Source organism: Clinocottus analis, unplaced genomic scaffold (assembly GCF_023055335.1).
Source record: "Clinocottus analis isolate CAN_PGR_092001 unplaced genomic scaffold, fCliAna1.0.p SCAF_1, whole genome shotgun sequence".
Taxonomy (NCBI): Eukaryota; Metazoa; Chordata; class Actinopteri; order Perciformes; family Cottidae; genus Clinocottus; species Clinocottus analis.
This window is the reverse complement of record NW_027175820.1, coordinates 13,304,368-13,325,701: the sequence shown is the minus strand read 5'-3', so window position 1 is coordinate 13,325,701 and position 21,334 is coordinate 13,304,368. Positions and strand designations below refer to the sequence as shown.

The 21,334-nt window shown below is 38.9% G+C and overlaps 1 protein-coding gene across 2 annotated transcripts in view; it reads right to left on the bottom strand.

The window, feature by feature from the left end:
- The window catches only part of furina (furin (paired basic amino acid cleaving enzyme) a), a 72,589-nt gene that overhangs the window by 16,305 nt on the left and 34,950 nt on the right, over window positions 1–21,334 (bottom strand). For both annotated transcript variants that reach the window (XM_068579510.1, XM_068579427.1), the window contains exons 3-8: window positions 19,085–19,183; window positions 13,700–13,795; window positions 11,099–11,227; window positions 10,844–10,920; window positions 4,143–4,231; window positions 252–424 (exon numbers count right to left, since the gene is read on the bottom strand). In XM_068579510.1, the coding sequence (XP_068435611.1) occupies window positions 252–424; window positions 4,143–4,231; window positions 10,844–10,920; window positions 11,099–11,227; window positions 13,700–13,795; window positions 19,085–19,183 (663 nt within the window). The remainder of the gene's footprint in view (window positions 1–251; window positions 425–4,142; window positions 4,232–10,843; window positions 10,921–11,098; window positions 11,228–13,699; window positions 13,796–19,084; window positions 19,184–21,334) is intronic.

Genomic DNA, 21,334 nt, shown 5'->3' with positions numbered 1-21,334 from the left:
CGAATATTCAAAGGAAACTTTTCATACTTCCTTTCTGTCAGCACTGCTTCTATTCATTTTTCAAGATTCTCATCCCTGGTGGCTTTTAGAGGACATTCCCTTCCATTCATAATTGTCAGTGTCAAAAATTGCTTTGTTCTTCCCGCTTGTGTTCTCTCATGCTTGAACAGTTCAATTACTGACTGCTGAAAGGAAGTCACACGCAGGCAGTAAATAACTTATGTCCCACAAAAACATTCACAAACGCACACCTCTGTCACTCCACGCAGAAAGGCTTCTTTGGCGAGTTTGGCAGGTCCGTCAACAGTTTTGCCGTCATCCTCTGGGCCCCAGCTGGCGCTGTAGACGTCGATGTGTTGGGGGTTCAGACTGAGGGACTGGGCCTCCACCATGTCAGTCACCTCACCGTCCAGCATACGAACACCTGTATCCCCATGCACACAAGCACATACAGGCACACCCCCGATGACAAAACAGGAAAGGGTTTCTTAGTGTATGTGTACTATTTTTGTGACGAGTAAAAGTTGACAAATTGAATATCTAATAAACAAAGAACCAAAGTGATGTAAAGTGAATGGACTTAAAACTACATTATCCATTACAAGCACCGAATTGTCGTCAGTCAAGTTGCACTTTAAATAACAAGAGAATAAAGTGGAGAATAAAAAACACAATATATCTGAATCTATTGTATCTTGAGCTTTTTTGTTTCTTCTTCGAAACAAAGTCTAATAAAAGTGTAACAATATCATAGGAGTGCAATGCTTAATCATTTGAGTACGTTCGTGACTACAAAAGCACGAGACTGACACACGCTGCAGGTGCTGCGGTTCATGTTGTTGTAGCGCTGTAGTTGTACCCGACTGTGTGCTCATGCTGAGCAAGGTTTGGAACGAGGAGGGACAAAGCAATACTGCTGTGTCGCTCGATTTGCATAATCACAAGCTTGTTTGCATTGCTGTACATTGTGTGCATTTGTGCAGCTGACATGCAGCACATGCTGCTGGAGTTAGTTATTTGTTCATCCACTGTGACTGTTCTTAAGGACCCCACCATGTAAATCAACACCATCTCTCTTGATTTGCTTTGGCGCTTGGGCTGGTCTTTAAAGAAGAAGAATGGAACGGGATCAATTGCATTGTGGGTGAACTGCTTCCTCAAATGTGAGGACTTCTTCCACAAAAAAATAACATACAAATATGAAAGACAACATTAGTTGTCTTCGTCTTTATGTTTTGGTGAAATTGGTGTTACTGTCAGAGTGTAAATTGAATCAGACGACTTTCAAGAGAAGTGAACAATTTAGCCAGTGAGATCAGTAATCATACATTGCAGGGCAGGTTTCTCCATCTTGCTCTATGTGGGTTAAAGCAACTGAGCTCCAGCGCTTTGAAGTCCTCCGAAAACGGCAGACAGGCACTGGGCTGCTAGTGTTTCCATGGCAGCCTGCACTTCTGTGAGATGGCTATGCGATTCGCTGAGGAGACTCAAGCATGTCCTGTCCTCATCCAAATTATCCGACCATCCCAGAAACTAGAGACCAAGGTTGGTATTGCATCAAGGTTCAAACCATTATTTGTGGATATGCACAGTGCAGTGTCAGATCATATTAAAGATCAAGTAAATTAAGTATTTTTTATAAATAACAAACATTGGGGGAAAAAAAAATGCTGGTTTCAAAATATAAATGACAGCATGATTTGCATCTCAAGACAATTCAGGAGATTTCATTTTCATACATATATAATTCATACTATGTAAAAAAAAAAGTTAGTTTCGCTCCGCATAAAGACTGGAAGTGTAAAACCAACTCAATGTGGTTGGACATGAAGCTGCAGACTAATATTTAACAGACAGACACTTTTGGTACGAGACCCAATAAGCTCGTATTCTAAAGAGTTGAACTTTTTCTTTGAATATCATCAGCGAGTTAACCGAAAAAGTAAAGCAAGGAACATTTACATTTCTGACGAGATTACTTTGATCTCAGATAAACTTATTTATTGTTTGAAATTACAAAAGGGGATATTTCTCCAGAGGGAAGTGATCAGCATCCCAGTCACAGGAGCTTTTGCACTGTTCCCTCTACACGCGGCCTGCCTGGTTTTAAACATGACAGTTTGCATTCTTGACTTTATTTTATTTTCAATGTTCTGAAGAATAACGTTTGTGTGTCAGGCTTCCAGCTGTTTAGCACAGTCAGTGAAGGTTTTAACAACACTGTGCCGCCTACCGCTCCGCCTACTCGATCACACACAGTTCACGTGTTATGATAGAAAAGCTAATGCCATGTGATATATTCGTACGGGCCATCTGGAGATCATAAAGAGTTATGGCTCTATACTGACAGGGTTCAAACTTCAGGAACTAGAAGTAGGCAGGAGGCTAGAAAAAGCTCAAATAAAATATCATGACAAAATAAAATAGGCTTTCTACAATGAAACAAATAATACAAATAAACTATGTTGTTTTTCTAATTCAAAAAGCTTCTTTTGAAAAACGGGAACAGAAACTCGAAAAAATGTTTGCTCCCTGCAGGCAGAAACCAAACAACTCATCAGGGTGCCAAATCATTTTTAGAACAAACAAATTAACATTTCCCAATATTTTGCCACTCTTCCATAGTTTGTATCTTCTCGTAAATGAGCAGATTCCTGTCTCTGTGTGAGTCTCTGTTACTGTCTAACTCTTGGTTTATATCTAATAATGTTTTTCATTATTAGTGCCAATAATTGTACTGCAGTCAAAGCCGGACCCTTATAAGACTAAACGCCTGCTGGGAAATCTTTCATCAGAATCCAGTTCCCATGTGCGTAGTGTACTTTTCACACCATGACACCAGAATAAAAGCTCAATAGAAAACAAGGAAACCCATTAGAAGTACAAAGTCAGGGAGCTATAAAGTACACAGGCTTAATAAAAATACAAATTTATGTGAAGTTAAGATGTAATTCCCTTTCTCTCTTTAATTCCCCATTTGCACTGTAATTATTCTCATTATCATTTAATCTGCTAACAATTTATTTATCAGCGAAAGGGATAGTTCTGATGTTTTGAAGAAGATCTGTATACTTATCCATCGTCGGTGTTTTAGGTACAGTCGATGACGGTCAGTTTGGCCTCAGTTTGGAGAAACCAGTGTTTTGTTTATTTATTATTGTTTTTTAAAATTTATTTTCTTTGTGTTGCTCCTGTCTATGATTCTCTAAACTGTAATACACTGACGTAGATAAGTATACTCATACTCATGCAACCTCACGTCAAAATATCGAAACTATCTTGATTAATCATTCATCAATAAAATAGTCTCGATAATGGTAAACAAACATTTTCCATTGATGTCTTCAAAATGCTGGTTTTGTCCAAAACCCTGAAATATTCAATTTCCAAAGATAAAAAAGAAAATTCTTACATTTGAGTAGCAACTGTCAGAGAGAGAGAGTGAGAGTGAAAGTGAAAGTGAGAGTGAGAGAGAGAAAGTGAATCAAGCATGTGATGTTGAAGAGCAGCAGAGACCGACATCCCAACCAGGCGCCAGCGCGAGCCTGTCAAATGTGTATTCTGGTGATCTGACATGGCTTCAAAATAAAACTTGTATGTGTGTTTTGCCTTCAACAAACTATAAAGACAGTGTCTCTGTACATTTACCTTGCACTTTTTGTCTGGTACATTTTGTACTGGTACTATATTGAAGACAACCTTCAATATAAAGTACAAAATTATGTTTTTTTTTCCTGTACCAATTTACAAGAGACACTGGAACATTAGGAGAGTTAAATCAGCCATTTGGTGTAATTTGTATACAAGCTGGAAGTAATACATTTGGACAATAATTTAACACAGATTCACACAACGTTATGACATCTGTGTCATTTCACAAACTGCTTTCCACAGAGTTTTTCAATACTGTCCCTTCATGCAAAACCAATACAGTTGAAGTGAATTGGCAATTCACATCACATCTGTGATGATGCTAAGAAAGATTCAGCGGCATGCTGCGGCTGAGTCGGGCTGAAAATAACACTGGTGCTGCAGAACAAGCATTTCAACATTTCTAGCTGCCAAAGAAGAAAACTGAGATGAAACTAGAGTTTGCCTCTGTGAGATTGAATCAATCATCCACATGTTTTATTTGACCTTACCTCCAATCTTGGCATTGTATGCCACCCCGACTCCACAGATCCCGTTGTTAGCTACTGCTGCCACTTCTCCTGCACATCTTGTTCCATGTCTGGAGAGGAAGAATGACAAAGTAAGAGGTATGTTTAAGGTGTTTTTCACCGAATGACACAGAATTTCATATATATATATATATATATATATATATATATATGTGTATATATATATATATATATATATGTGTATATATATATATATATATATATATATATATATATGTGTATATATATATATATATATATATATATATATATATATATATATATATATATATATATATATATATATATATATATATAAAAAAAACATGGAGGTAGTGTACATGTCTAACAACAGCTGCTTGTGAGAGTTCGTGCTCTCTCCTGCACCAAGCTGTCGACGGAGAAAAAACAAACTGGTGGAGACAGGTTCTTGGCTTTGATTCCTTTAAATAAATCTGAATTCCCATTTGTCTGAAAGGAAACATTCAGCCATTGATTAGAGACCTTTGTACACCTACTACGGCCTTCTAGCGTTACTAACCTTGGAATGCCTGCAGGCCTGAATCAAATTAAAGGAAAAGGGAAAGAAGATGGCATACTACCATCACACATGGGAGGAAATTGTGAATTAGATTTGCCATTTTCACAATGGGTCTTTCATTAAGCCTGAGCCTCTGTAGTAACACCTAGCTCCAGGCACTGCAGTGAAGAGATCCAAGAAGCCGGTACAGAGCGACTGAGCATCACGTTCCAGTCAGGTGCATTCCCCTGGTCCGCCAGATGGATACGCACTCTTAATGCCTTTCAAACCATAGAGCAATCCCTCACTGGAGTGCAGCCATTCCCAGACAGGAATGCTGGAGCCAGAGCAACACTCTGCCACATCAGGAAACAACAGAAACAGTGGACTTTCACTACTGAAGGAACCATCCATGCCAGCAGGCTTCCATTAAGGCACTCTGGGTATCCAGCCAAACCAAAAACACAAGAATCAAAACACCACATCAGCAGCAGACATCCTCCCCTGACACGGTCAGGCTATGGACATTTAATCTGACGGTAGCCTGCCAAAACTGCTGTTAGGGTTATTAACGCATATTAAAGAACTCATTAATCATCATAAAATGCATTTTAAACGCTTCACAATAAAGAAGTTGGAGGCCATAGACCATATTTACTTGACTATATTTCTAATAACCATCAACTTATGCATGTCAGATAATTGCAATTCATCTGGTGGCCCATTGAGATCTCTTGAGACACGCCGATGAGCTGAGGGGTGGAGGTTAATGTCAATGCCACAGTCAATACTGGCACCACATCTTAACATGTCACAGGACGTAAGCGAGATGAAGTCCGAGGCCCAGGTGCAGCATGCTAATAAAAACAACCACACACACACACACACACACACACACACACACACACACACACACACACACACACACACACACACACACACACACACACACACACACACACACACACACACACACACACACACCTTGACATTCCTGGAAGTGCTGGCCTGTTGACATTGGGAGTCGTATGTCCTACAGCATCCGTGGTGTTTGTGATGCAGCAGATGATAAGGAGCAGCTCGGGTGTCTGGGATGCCGGGCATGCACAGGCCTTTACCTCTAATGTTCAACGGAGACTTTTTACAAATCTTCCTTTGACACATTCATTATAGTCACTTTCATGGTAGACTGATGCATAGCATACAAATGCTGTTACAGAGGTAAAGCTCTTGGTTTCTGAATCTGATTATGCAATAAATACTTTCATAATCATGTTTTTGGGAAGGATATTTTTGAGAATGATAAGGATACAAGAAGATATATTTTACTGCTCTATGTCATTGTTTTGGGCAATTTGAGGGAGTAGTCAAACACCTTTTGTGAAATCTTCTGGTAAAAGTGAAACTTAAGGAGTCTCCAATGTCAAGACAAAATACAATCTATTCCATATAATATTATAGGAAACCAAGAAATGGAGACATTGACATAGAAAAAGAGATGGCAACACTGCAATCACAACAGTGGGTTTTGCATTTGCCATTTTTTTAGACCAATGATCAACATTGTTGCAAAGGTTTTTTCTGTCCATGGACTAATTAATTTATCATTTCTTCTCGACCCAGTTTTGTTCTACCAAATTAAAATTGGTAATCAACTGAATTAGCTTTTAAGAACCAAAACTTAATGAAGGCAGAGTTAAATAACTACCTAAAACATATACAATAATTAAGTTGGTGCTCAATATAAATGCACATGTTGGACCTGCTCTGACATGGTTCATCAGCCATAACCCATCATAAGATTAACTGGACTGGTTATTCTTAATTTCCAAATATTACAAATGGCACTGTTGGCAATGTTAAAGATATAAAGATAATGGTTTAAAGCCCAAATCCAAGAATGTAGAATTACACCATGGCTAAGTATAACCTTTGAGTTTGTCGGTCAACAGAATGATCAGTTACAATGAGATGCCTGAGGAAGCTACTCATCTTCTCACAATGCGGTCAAGGTATGTTCTCAATTTGTCTATGTGCACATTTCTACTGTTCTGCTGTCTGATACTTAAAACTAAATGCTGGATTAAACCTGCAGGCCAGAAGTTCAGAAGAGGCTCAAGATGATCATTTTAAGTGCTCAAGTAAAACCACTTGCAGCCATTGTCTGCAGGGATAAAGAGCTGTATGTCTCTACAAGTACAGCATTGTGAACAAGTCACACAGATTAATGATCATCACTGCTGTAATATCTACCTAATATATTCCCTGACACACTGGAGGACTCTCTAAATTCATTTACGAGACAAAAGAGAAGTCTTAACTCTCAACTGCACTCAGAAAATCCACTCCATTAATTGAAAAGATGGTTGCTGTCCCTTCAAGTACCTGATATCAATACAACATTATGTGAACCAAGTCAAGCACGCTCTAATGACCAAGTGGAGAAGTCAAGATATAACAGTAGGCTATACAACAAGAAGTGCTCTAGGATTCATGAGTCTTTTCATTAAAAGGGGTGTACTTGATTTGTACAAAGACCATGTGAGTAACTAAAAAGAAAACAAAGTCGCTGAACAGAACATCTTCACACCACAATATATTTTGTTCACGTTAGATGTGGTTTGGTTAGCTGTTTTTGTTGTTGTTGAAAATCCCTTTTAGATATGCTTGTTATCCAGAGTCATAAAGCATCCACAAATGAGCAAATTAATACATCTTTTTACATAAATTGCTGGCATCCCTGTAAAAGATATTTGAATTCATCACAAGCACCATCATGTTGTCGTTGTCTTCATGTCTGAACACAAACCGCTAAATTAGAGCGCTGACCCAGCGCTCTAATTTAGACAAGCTTCCAGCAGACAAAAACAAAACTCAATAAAACTAAAGTAAATTAATGTGCCTGGCACATTATTAACATGTTAGAAAGTATCCATTTAAAGACTGAGTGGTGTGTGCATACATTCACAGCATCAGTGTTCAATTACAACAGCAGTTATAACATGCTTTGTATTTCAAACACTTTGATGCTTTCACTAATCCATCAACACAATCTTGATTTAAAAAAGTTACTCACATCTTGGTATAAAGGAACAGGAGAGTCTTGAATAAACTTCAAAACACCTTTTGCATCAGATACATTTCAGTCATACGTAATGGCGATAACAGAAGATTAAAGTGAACAGAGAGCAATTTCAGTAAAGTCTTGTTCCGCTTACACTGAGAACAAGCCCCATGGCAGAATCGAGCACAGAGACCAACTCGGGTTACAGCGACGTCAGTCGGCTGCATGCCTGCGGCTAACAACACAATCAGTATTCATACACACAGCTGGCAGAACCATTATCACTGTGCAAAACCTAAACCGCCTCTCTCTGGAGGCTTGCTAAAGAGACATGCTATTGTCATACAGATGTATCCAAAATGTGTCTGGGTATGCTGTGCAAAGTATTCACCCAAACCTGCCTTGGATTAAGAAAACACAAATGTCGCAAAAGCAGATTTTTGGTTTATTATACAAAGATCTGACAGTGATGCTTTCATGCCAGACAGACTATGTTTATTGTGTGTGAGCTGAGTGGTCTGTTTTACTATGTTGTATATAAGGACATAAGAAATGTTCTTTTTTTAGTAAAAAAAAGACATCCATTCAAGCTGATTTCCTTCGGCTGGATGACGAGGAAAAATCTGTGTTGTGCATCTGGAAGGGAATCTTTTTGGAACAGATTCCATTTGCTAATCTTGGGAGATGAGGCAGAATATCTTGTGGCAGACCAAGCGATAACATAACCCATAATTTGGTCAAGGAATGAAATGTTTGCTCACTGTAGGTGGATCTTTAGATTGTTGTAAACCCATGAGGGTTGGGAATGTGACATGTAAATAAAATAAATCATAAATTATATATCAAAACTAAATAAAGAAAAGCAAATAAAGAAAAGCAGAACCATTTAATCATAGAGTGTCTGATATTGCAATGATATTATGTGATATATGCACTTGTCCAACATTGCATTGATCTTCTTATCTTCACCAACTTAGAGTCTGTCAAACAACCTTTTTCACACACCTGGTGTTTCTCTTTCACATAAGCTTAATTACTTAAAAAAAGTTAAATCATTGAGGCTCTCAAGCTCGTGGATGTAGCGCTTGCTGTTCATTAGTCTCTGGGTTGCACTAAACCTCAAAGGTAAATGGGAACAACTGTTCATTCTGCTCATTCTTAAGACTATTAATGGTTCTGCAAGATTAATAATGAGCCAACTTTCAGGACAAAACATCTGGTGATGTTTATAGGGCATGGTAAAGAGATGAATATAAAGGACATGTTGAGAGAGAGATTAATGTAGGGTAAGGTAAAAAGTAATCAGGCAGTACTGTTAAATAGTTCCCTCCATCCATCGCTGTGCCTTAAATAATTCTGAACATTGTCGTGAGTCTGCACTGGCCATTGTTTTGTTCAGAAAGTTTACCTCATTTTTCCTACATCATCATAGTCAAGAAAAAAATCAGTCTCCACCAACAATGATTGATGTGCAATGAACATGACATTCTGACCATATTTTATACAGAGAGCTAGCCGTGACACTGAATTAAGTATTATACCAAAAAAAGCACATTTGAAACCATCTTGATAGGATGGAACAGGAAACATCTAGATCCCACGCCGTCTTAGATAAACATGAGGGTGAATAGCCACATTGCTACCGAGCGATCCTCACTGCTTCCCGTAAGCTGGAAAAGAAAGAAGGCCTTATGTAGGTGAACAGACTTGGTCTTTCTGCAGGGAACAGACACAGCCTTACACAGCTTCAATCCTGCCCACAGGTTGTTTACACAAGCAGCTGCACCAACCCAGTGTAAATTAAGAGAAACGGGCACAAACACACACAAATATGCCCCCTTTCCATTGGTCCAGCAACAAGGAAGACAGAGAGCTGGGTGGAGAGAGATAAGGGCTGAGGTGAGCGTGGGTTGGAAAGAGGGGCAGCGAAAGTGAAGGAAACATCAATAGTAAGTGTCTTAGCTGGGCTCAGGGCCACTAGGAGCCACCAGAAGAGCTTAAGCGTGCCTTGGCACAGAGTGTGGATCTGTAAAGCTGGAGAGATCTTCTCACATTCTTCCACAAGAAATTTCACCATTTAGGGTTTTGTTGATGGTGGTCGGTGAAAAAACAGTTTGAGGCGTTGGCACAGAATCAAAAAAACATTGGGCTGAATTAGAAAGCGACTTGTATATTGTTTACACTGTTTCCGTGTTTATCAAAACTTGTACTGACGTGCGTGTGTGCGTGTGTGCCCCAAAGTAGAATTCTCTTTTTCAAGTCTGAAAAGAATGACACACTAACTCTAATCAGCCTCCGCCTCGTATACGTTTCACAAAGCCTTTAAGGAGTTGAGCCTCACAATGATCTAAACATACCGTTTCTATGATACAGTATGTTTATCATTCTGCAGCTCTTCATCCCCCTGGCCTCCAAATTCATGGAGCCTGCTTCTGGCCCCTGCCTCAGTTGGGGACGTTTGATTTCCATCACTGCCAAACTATATTCTTCCATGCCGATCACGAGTAATCATGGTGAGCCTCAGGATAAAAAAGCCTCTCAGGCCAGTGCCCCACTAACATAAGATTACAGCACATCAGAAATTAAAGTCAGACGGGAGGTAGGCTGTTGGAATGAAGAAAGACGAGCAAGGGTCCTCCAGAGCCAAGAGGTTTGCTCCGTGTCATTAATGCTGACGAACTTAATTCAATATATTCTCTGCAAGATATCACCATGGTGGTAAACAACTCCTAAAGCCATCTGCAGAGGCCACTGCATAAGACTGTTTTCTTCACATACTATCTTAATCCTAGTGTAGATTTAGGCTACTTACCAGGCTATAGAAATGCCCCGCTGGTGCCTGTGGAATTTATGAGTTGGGGGCTGAATTATTATGAGTAATTGCCCATTTTTTAAAAGTAATATCTGTTAAATGGCTAAAAATATAAATCTCTTTGATGAAGCCAATAGGCCTTTAGTTTGTTCCATCCATCCATCCATTATCTGAACCGCTTATCCTCATTAAGGTCGCAGGCCTTTAGTTAGTTGTATTTGCATAAATATCCAAAGGCCTGTTTACGTAAGAATGGAAATTGTCACGTTTTGAGTGTAGATTTCTACCTGTTGTCATTAAGTTGGGTGTATCGAGGCTGAGGATCTGGGTCGCCATCGTTCACATCGTAACTGGCATCTGGGTCCTAAATAAAAACGCAAATACGTTGTTATAGTCAGATGTAGAACTTTGGTACATTAAACTTAAATTTAAAAGTCTGCAAGATTTTCACCCACACAACAAGATAGCATTCTGTTTGCTAATGCATAATAGCCTCTCCATGGAAAACATAATGTTTCAGCAAATTTAGGAGTTATACTCACGTAGTTCTGCATCAAGTCGGGGTGGTTCTTCTCTATTCCATCATCCAGGATTGACACCACCACCCCTTTACCTGTGTAGCCCAACTGCCACGCAGATTTTGCATTCAAGTCACGGCGGTTGCTGTTGTACTGAGGATGGAAGAGGCAAATAACTTAGATGGAATCAAATTATCTGAGAAACATCCGAGTGCTGATAAGAATGTACTTTAAACTAAATCTGGAAGAGTGTACTCTTCCAGAAAAATCATCTAATTGAAGACATTTGGACGAAGCATCCAGTGGGGGAAAAAGGTGCAGCTCATTGAATTTCAGTAATTTCTTCTTTGTGAAAAGCTAAAATTTCTCAATGAGAATTGCAAGCTTACAAAGAGTATCCCTACTCTAAAAGCATCAATGTCATGCTTGCATTTATTATTATTACCAAGCAAAGCACTGGAGAACTGGTTCACGGCACACCGTAATCATTCTGTATGCTTTTTGATAAGCTTTTGACATTCATCTTGACCTTTGATCAAAAGTCTTTCATCAAGTTCAAAGCTTTTCTATTTTAAGTGTACTACCGGTTAAATATAATGTGTCTGATGTACCACAGACACATTTTCCTCTTTCAGACCCTTGTAGGAGCAGTCTATGAAAGATCTAATGTCATTGACAGTTAATCCATCAAGAAGAATTGTGATATGTAATACTGATTCGAATTGAAAAAAGGCCTTCTGTGACTGGCACGCTGAGTGGATCATAAATCTGAGAGAGGTTTAATTTTGAATATTGCTCATCATGGGAGGCCTCTTCCTTAATGTCAACATTTCCTCTGCAGACATCTGAAGTCTGTGAACGTAGAGAGTAGGTGCAGCTTTGAGGCTTACCCATGATTTATCATGTTTCATCATTTAGATAAATATCAGAAAAATATGAAATATTCATTGTTAAAACAGATGCTGATTATTAGCATCTGTCCACCAAGGACACCCTGCCAACAAACCCACCCACACTGGTCAGGTTCACTTTTAACGAGTTCAGACTTATTTTCTGCGGAGAAATAAGTGATTAAAGAGTGGGAACGCATTCCTGCTACCTGAAAACCTTTACGACATCCCATCACACATTATCACAATAATGTATTATCTAAAACACACAGAACATATTTATTTTCTATAATGCCAACCTAACAATAGAGGTAATTTGGTTTGTGAACAACTAAAACGTTCACGTTCACATTGTCCTTTTTTGTAAAGTGGGGACATTCATATTCTTCTAAAAGAAGCTTAGCTGATCCCAACAGTGGAAAGGATCTGGAAATAGCAAAGGTGTTGCTCCAGTTTCCATGTCTATTTGGTGCTTTAATGAGCTTTACAACCTCATGGGAAACCCACAGACTTATAAATATATATTAATTAGTTTTTTTCCCAATCACACAAGTTCAGCATCTCTTTAATGAGAGCCGCAGAGCGCATCATATTCAAATAGCACAACATCTTAGGTAATATTCTTTCATAAAACATTTATCATTTCCTTATGTGCCAACAAAGCTGCTAGAGCGACGACGATTAGTTGAATAATCAATTTGTTGATCAAAAGAAAATTTTATTCTGATAATAAAAAATGTGCTGGTTCCAGCTTCTCAAATGCGACGATGTGCTGCCTTTTTTTTTTTTGGTCACATCATGTATGATAGTCAGTGAAATATCTTTAGGTTGTCTGACTAATGGTTGGACAAACATCAATTTGTGTTCTGATAAATTGTGATGGGCAGTTTTTCTAAAATCTTTGGAACAAAAGGATTAATCAAGAAATTAATTGGCAGATTAAGTGAAAATAAAAAACCATTAGCTGCAGCTTTAAAGCGACTAAAATGCCATCAAACGTTTCCATATCCATATGTATTACAGGCAGGTTTTAATGTCAGTGAAATACGATTAACTGTTGTGAACGTATGGCAGAATCCATTTAATCTAGTCACATTAATACGACTAGGCAGAAGCCTCTTATCTACCCATTTGCCTTTCAAATTGCCAACTAATCCAGCACACTGGGGAAGTCTGTCTGCCTCTGTTAAAGCACAGACATTTTGAACAACTGGTGATGCAAGTCTGATTTGCATCACCATGAATTCTCTTCTGCCTGAAGCAGCCTCACAGTAATTGAAGGAAAAGTGGAGCCGAACAGAAAGTCTCAGAGGTTGTTACTGCTGCTTTTAACAGGCCAACGTATCAGAGACATTCTTTCAGTCAAACGGAAAAATCAATCAACTGAGAGCAAGAGCAATTCAAGGTGAATCAGCTCTGTTTTTTACTGCCACTTTCTGCAAGATGGACTGAAGTAAACCACTAATTTAAAAAAAAAGGATGCAATTCAGAGTTCAAGGATACTGAAATCAAAGCTGAAATCGTCATGTGAAGTTACTTAGACTTGTGCTTTGTGTTCTGCAAACAAGACACACAACAACATTTCGCACTAAAGGTGTGAGGAGGGGGAACAACGACATCACAGCCAGAAATGTAATTAAGTTTATTGTTTGGTTGGATAAAACGCTCAACCAGTTAGCAGCAATGAATCACACAGACCAACATGTCGAATGCAGTTCCTGCTCAGCATACTCACCAGGTACCACTGGTCTCTGAACTTGGGATCCATAGGTTCTAGAAAGACTTCCCTCTTTTTCCTTCGTTTTGACACTTGTTGCTCGGCCCAAGCCACCTAAAAAAGAAGAGCACAGAAACATAGAGGTACACATGTAGAAATTAGCAAAAACAAACAAAAAGGTGAGGTGAAGCTCAACAGAGAAAAATAATTCATGCACAAAGTTGACTGCTCATAGTCATACAATTTTATTTTTTTTAAAAGCGAACAAGAAATAATTATGTTCAGGACACAAGGATCGTTATGTCAAATAAATTAATCGAGATCAAAATTCTCAGCGGGACGACAGCAGACAGATGAGAGGCACAGGGGTACCACGGACTCCTCACTAATGAGACGAGCTGATGAAGTCCGGAGCAGCCTGGGACTAATTAAAACTTCTGGATTAGTGTAAAATGGGATGCACCAGAATCTATTATGCTTATTCATGGGTACAACGAAACATGTATGCGGACTAACAATTTACACGCAGAGGTACAAATTCAGTACAAGTCTAACAGCACAGGTCTGCAGCAGGCTATCACGATGAGCGAGCTCCTGCAGAAAGTGTTGACAGAAGCAGAATGCATACACTGAAAGTAAGACTGCATCTCACTGCCGCTGCAGAGTCGAGCTCGCTGTACGGCAAAAATGCCCGAGTATAGAGAACAGAGAAGAATATGTCAGAGAACGAAGACAGAGAATTGCCTGCCGCAAGGACGGAGCACCTGATGTGAAGGACAACCGAATCACAGCGCCTCTCTCTCTATCAATCTCTACAAATGACTAGAGACACAAAAGTAGAAATGGAAAGAAGTAATGAAGGTCACATTAGCTGCGACACTGAAGCAATGCCAATTCAACACTGCCATAATATAAATTTCATAATGGAATAATTTCACTTCAAGGAGCAGAGAGGTTTGTGTTTGCCCCCTTCACAGGTGAGAGGCTCCATCAGTCTAAGTGGAAGAGACACTTTCACTAGGATTCATCCCATTCTGACTGGGATGTTGGGGTCAGCCCTGTCAGGTGCAGGGAAGGCAGTTTACGCACAAAACTGTGACATATTTTGCACAAAGAACAGGCACACTTAGGAAGCAACACAATCACGGGCCCCGCCACATGAAGTCAAAGAATTACTGCTGACAAACACAGCTATGTCGCCAAACGTGGGAAATGGGGGGTGAACAAAACAAAATAGACAACCTTTTTTTTTCTTCCTCTATATGCTCTCAATAAACATAGAAATATGTCTAAGATGAAGAAAACATATCTACCCCATTAAAAAAAAAGGTGTGTTCTAGTTCTGCATTTTATTTTGGTAATCTCTTGAAGGTCACAGAAAAATGCACAACTGGTCAGAAGCTTTAATGAAACTTGATATTTGCATTTATCATTATAATGACAAAATATCAATTTCTGTGATGTGTACTGGTCAAATTTTTTTTGTTTTTGTTTTTAACAAACAATATTGTTCTTGTTGCACTGAATCAAATGAAACATGAATTGCCATCACATCAGCTTGTTAATCTCATCTTCATGAATCAATAAATATGTATATTATATATATAGAAGAAGGTATCCAGTCCCCTCCAGTTTCACAAAGCTATTCGTAAGTGACATTTTTACTACATCCAATTAGTTTGAGACAGAAAGACAGTCGCTGATGTGCTTCTGTCGGGCAGGCTTTAGTATTGGCTTTCTGTTTCAAAGCAAATGACAATATTGATTAAATGGTCTACAGCCTGAGTGACAGACTCTATGCAGGGGGAAAAATCAGCATCATTACACAAGTCTATGTGCTATCCACTCATTTAGAAACAAGCTATTTTTCTCTTGGCTCGTAAGGTGGTGTGTGAGAGTTTCCCTCATCCATTTCCTCATCCGCTTGTCAAATGCACATGTAATCCTGTATGAAACCGCTCTTGTTTTCTCACATACGTAGGTTGGATTTTTGCTGTGATTTCCAGGCTGACTTCATGCAACACAGGAAGTTATGTTTAATGTACATGGCAAAAGACAGTTTTCTGCACCGGGTGTATCTTACATTGCCTCAAATCTGCCCATAAGACCATCTCATTATCATTGCAAAGCATATTGTAGCTTTTAATTCCCTTTGGTATTGTTTTGCATTTCAACAAAACCCTCATGTGCAAGTCATTTTTTACTTTGTAATCATAAGCATGCCTTTCCCAACAACATCACCGCTTCTATTCACACTTGAGCTGCATTAGAAGTGTAGAGAAATGCTTCTCGGTCCAACAAGACAGACTGCAGCAACGACTCTTATAGAAAGATTACACCAACATGTATAATTCGGAGAGCATTGACTAATTACATTATATGCCGAACATTCAATGCATAACACTTGAATCCTCTGTCACGGTCTTGGTGATAGCACGATTTACAGCAGTCACAAGCTGTACATTTTTATAAAAATTTGAGTGAATTTATCAATATTTAAGATGCATTTGTTCTTGAAAAAGGGAACTCACTTGCCTATTAAAGTCGAACCAAAGGGTCAGACTTTAACGCTCTACTGAAGACAAGGTAATACCATGACTGCTCAATCATAGCCCGTGTTCTTTAAGCAAACATTTTAAATATCTACTGTACTTAAGGACAGCCTGCTCATTTCAGCTCCAGACACTTCAGTGACACTGAACACAGTGTGCAGCAATTTGACTTAATGTCACACAGTTCTTGGAAATGTTTATGAGAACACAGCAAGACGTGACGTTGTTTTAGTCCTAGTCTTTAGTCCTAGTCATGAGGAAATGATGGCACAGATTAGTGGTTTGGGTGTGTTCACAAGCACACAATGGAGATACTGAATCAGTAAACTCTGGTGGGTGGGGGGGAGACTTCCTGAAACCTGTGCATACTGGCACAGTAATGACCTTAATTTGAGTACATTCAGTTCCATTTGTGGGAAGAAAAACATAGGTTATGGTGAACAAACTTAAAAAGACACATTAAGCACTAATAAATTGTATGTTTTATATTTACCAGATTACATGTCCCTGTCAGCACCCTTTCATTACTTACCATCCTTTAAATAGAGCATTTCAATGACTAGTTTATCATATAAACAATTTGAATAGCAAACTGAACTTAAGATTAAGTCCTTTTTTTCCAATAAATCTGTATTGCCCTCTTGCCTTATGCACAGTAAACAATAAAAGTCATATTTTTCAGTTCCAAACTTCTTTTTTTATACTGCGGAGATTTCCTATTTTTGGCAGGAATGTAACAACAACAAACACTTATATTTTGCAGTTTTCATGTGAAAAGCTTTTTGAAAAATCTGTAATTGCCCGACACAGAGTTCAGAAGTTGACAAACAGACGTTTTCATTAAAAATGGGCTTTGGAAATGGAAAACCGTGTCTATCTCAAGTGTCCAGAACGATGCAATGCAAAACTCAAGTTCACAAACAGACTGCTGCTCGCTTCATGTTCAGGTGGAGAATCGTAATCCGTTCAACAACTTGATTCCCCACTCTGCTCATTTCGTCCAACCCACTTCTTTGTCCTTCACTATACAAACACAGCATCCTCCCTCTGCTAGCGGCTTCCATTTGGCTTCAGAGTATTATTACAATAAAAGGGACACATTTTCAACTATAGTACAGATCAGTAGTTGGCTATGTCCTTCGTATTCACACTAAAGGCTTTTCTTATGTTACAACTGCTTTTCTTGCAATAGTGATAAAACCAGCAATACAAGCAGGCAAACAAATGATAAATTAAATGTTCAACCTTTCCGAGAAGCTCATTGCTTTACTCTGTCAGTCTAATTCCTTCTTTTTAACTAACCAAATATAAACACCGAAGCAAAGCAAACTGCCCACAACAACAACAAAAGAATGAAACTGAAAAACAGAAAACAGTAGAGGGCATGGAAGTAGAAGATAGACCCGAGCTTTAAATCTTCAATAGAGCCCATAACCAGGGCTCTGTTAGCCAGTCTATGAGATCTGGCAGAAGTCCAGGTGTTTTTGTCAGTAATGAGACACTCTTCAAAGAGACTTTACTGGGCCTTTTGTTCAGGCTTCATCTCAACCAGTTAAAGAGCTGTGTGGACGGTCTCTCTAGAATAAAAAACCCTCCCATTAAAATATTTCTTCTCCTGGTCTCCATTTTCATGGGCAGCTGATGCAAATCTGAATAACATTTGCAATGATCTGCAGGTCAATAAGTGCTTTGATCAGACTATTAATTGCAGCACAGTTGCATAAATGTATCAATGTTTGTTGAGAGTCTATACATAAAGATTGAGGGGATTTGGAAAGAATTGCAAGCTATTGCAGCATATGCAACGCTCTCTACATGAATAAACAAACGAATAGATCACACAAAAAAAATTGTAAATTCCTGTGGGTGCTGACAAATGGACCAGACCTTCCTGCACATACAGGAGGACCTGGAGCTGCAACGCTCCACTTTCTCTGAGGCGCTGCGGGAAAAAAGGAATTCAACAACAGGAAATGGAGGATACAGGGGATTCCCAAAGAGGGAGGTGGACCATTTGTAACTCAAATAAAGCCAACAGAAGTTCTTCTATTCCCAGTGTGCACCTGCACAGTGTAGCTGCACCGCATGACAGCATGGTCAGTGATAGTATGTGTATATTTATATGGACATATATCTAAATTACTAAAATTTTCCATAAAATTCACTGATTAACTGAAATGAGGTGGACACATTTCAGATAAACATTTTCATTTAATTTTCAGAGATTACAAAAGGCAGAAACAATTGGGAGCACTGCAAAACATTTTCTCCTAATTCTCAAGTTTTTTGAGGGAGGAAATATAAAACCAAGAATTAAAGAACTCAACGTTGACTTGAGTGGAGAAGCCAGTGCCAGTTTGTTGCATCCGTCCTTAAGTCAATTGATCATTATTGGCTATATAAAGCCAGAGCCATTTCAGATTAATTGTTCATTGTAACCCATTGAGCACCAGGTACGCCAGCTGTCAACAGAGTCCTGCCGCAGTCCGCCAACACACTTTAATGTTCTCCTGATGCATAGCGTCGTCAGCCAGTGAACCACCGAGGAGCACAAACAAATAGATAGCAGCCAGCCAGCCGTTCCAATTCATATTTTTCACATTGACAGCAAGTGTCAGTAAGCAATGCATTAAGTCTGTGTGACTGTTTTGTCTTTATTTTAGCAACGTTTAACAGCAACCCAGAACCTTTGAAGTTTTATTGCAGACTATTAAACTATTAATCAATAGAATATTTGATTATAAAAAAAATGGTAGCTGCAGTCCCAATAATAAAGTTTACAAAAAAAAACAAGCTGATTCATTAACATTTTTCTCCCAAATTGCAAGAAAGGAGCTCTTAAACTTCTTACCTTGGGGTCTCTTTGAAGACGGACTTGTGTTCCTCTGTGATCTGACAGCGATCTCTTCACCACCATACGATGCCGGAAGTGATAATAATTACCGAATGCCTGAAAAGACCAAGAGATGAGGTCAGTTATCACATGAGGACATTTAATCTTTAAACTGATAATAACTCTACATCTGAAAATGCTTATGATACATTGAAAATGTACATGTACTGTGGACAGCTGACCAATTTGCAGGCATGGATCAAAACACAACATGAATTAAATAAAAACACACATCATTATGCGTGACTATATTATAACAGCAGTGTGCTCACAATCCCTTTTCCATTTTCATTCACAAAAACCCTCTCCAACCTCTGGTAGAGCCACACTGACCCCTGTGAGAAACCAGATACATGACCCATAATCCTCTGTGCTCAGTCCAGTTATTATCACTGTGTAATAAAAGGCCAGTAATAGAGCAGTTACTCACTTTACATCAAAGAATATGTTAGCACTTCATGTAAAAGAAAAGCACTCTATATACACAAGTTTAGCAGTTTCAGAACGAAGACAACTTTGTGTGAAACTAGAGTTTATAACAATTAGCCAATTCATTGATATGAGATCCTTATTTGGGGTATTGGTGAACTGATTCTTCAATTACAAAATATTAATGGGCGACTGTGACAGGGTCGTCCTTCAACCAAAAGATCAACGGTCCGACCTAGCTCCGCTGGTCCATGTTGACGTGTCAATGGGCAAGACACTGAATGAAAGGCTATGAATAGATAGATAGGTGGGACCTTGCATGGTAGCCCTAGTCAGTGTATCAGTGGGTGTGAATGTGTGAATGACGTAGTGTAAAACTGCTTTGAATGGTCGGAAGAATAGAAAAGGACGCTAAAAGAACCAATTATTTATCATTAATAAATAGTGGGGTAAAAAGTTTGTTGCAACCCCCATCTAGGCAGAGGCACACATGAATCCAAAGTAGATGTCGACAGATTTTTCAGTGAAGATAGGCTGTTTTACAAACTATTATCTGTGGAAAATGGCCGATGGCTGCACGGCCGCCACTCACACGGCAACATCCATCACGGTTCTGCGTAGAGCCTTGATGCACATAATGAGAGCCACTTTGGCTGAAATATCTGTATGGATGTAATTAACTTCTGATAATAATCTAAATAACTGTTCGAGATGATATTGCACTGTTACATCGAGACCAAAGAGATGACAACAGACTTTAAATTATGTTTTAGATACATACTATTAACAAGATAGATTTATTTTTTTAAGCCGAGATAAGGGTAGAAAATGTAGACTAGTGGTATTCATGTTCCCAAAAAGATATTCCTCAAATATATAACTTGATACTATAACTCTTTGTCCAAATTACCAGTTCGTAAGACAGGTAGCCTTTGGGGCTATTGGCTGATTATTCGTTATTTCATATTCATTTAGCAGTCGACCAATCAAAGTTCTTTGAGGTTTTCAGGTGTGTTAACAGCTACATATGCTCTGAAGTGTTCATTAATGCTTTAATCATTCGAGAGAAATGTAGAAATGAAGTTCGACTGAGGTTTTAGATCATAATTATAGGCAGCATAAACATATAAAAAGGATAAAAATAATAAAACGTATGTTGTTAAGTGATTGGGATGCTTTGTGTCACAGGACAGGTTGACAAAGGGCTAAGGTACTGCAGTGTGTACTGCATTCCTTCACTCTAAAAAGAGTCACGGTTCACTACCCCAACCTCCTCTACTCCCATTTAATCACAGCAAACAGGCCGATTCCAGCCGGGCTCAAACAAAAAGCTCCTGCACACTAAGCCAGGAGACAATAGGGAGGCAATAACCAAGAGGGAAGACACACTTTACAGTGATGCTCAGCTCAGAGGTAGAACCAAAAGTCTGTGTGAGTGAGTAAAACTATGAAAGACCAAAAAGAAAATGGAGGATATAAAAGAGGATAAACCTAAAGGCATTAGCTGAGCAGACGGCCCCTTCTCTGAAGAAGAGAGGAATAAATGCAGGTAGTGGGTCCATTGTGTTAGTCAACATGAGAGAGTTGGCGGAGAGACACTGATCAAAGAGCTGGAGAGTTTTATGTCGTGTTTTGGTGTCAGAAAAACAAAATCAAAGAGGTGGAGAGTTTTATATTGTGTTTTGGTGTCAGAAAAACAAAATCATAGAGAACAACTTCATTTGAGACCCCATCATTTGTTGAGAAATCAAATGTAATCCACTAGAGAAGATACCGACC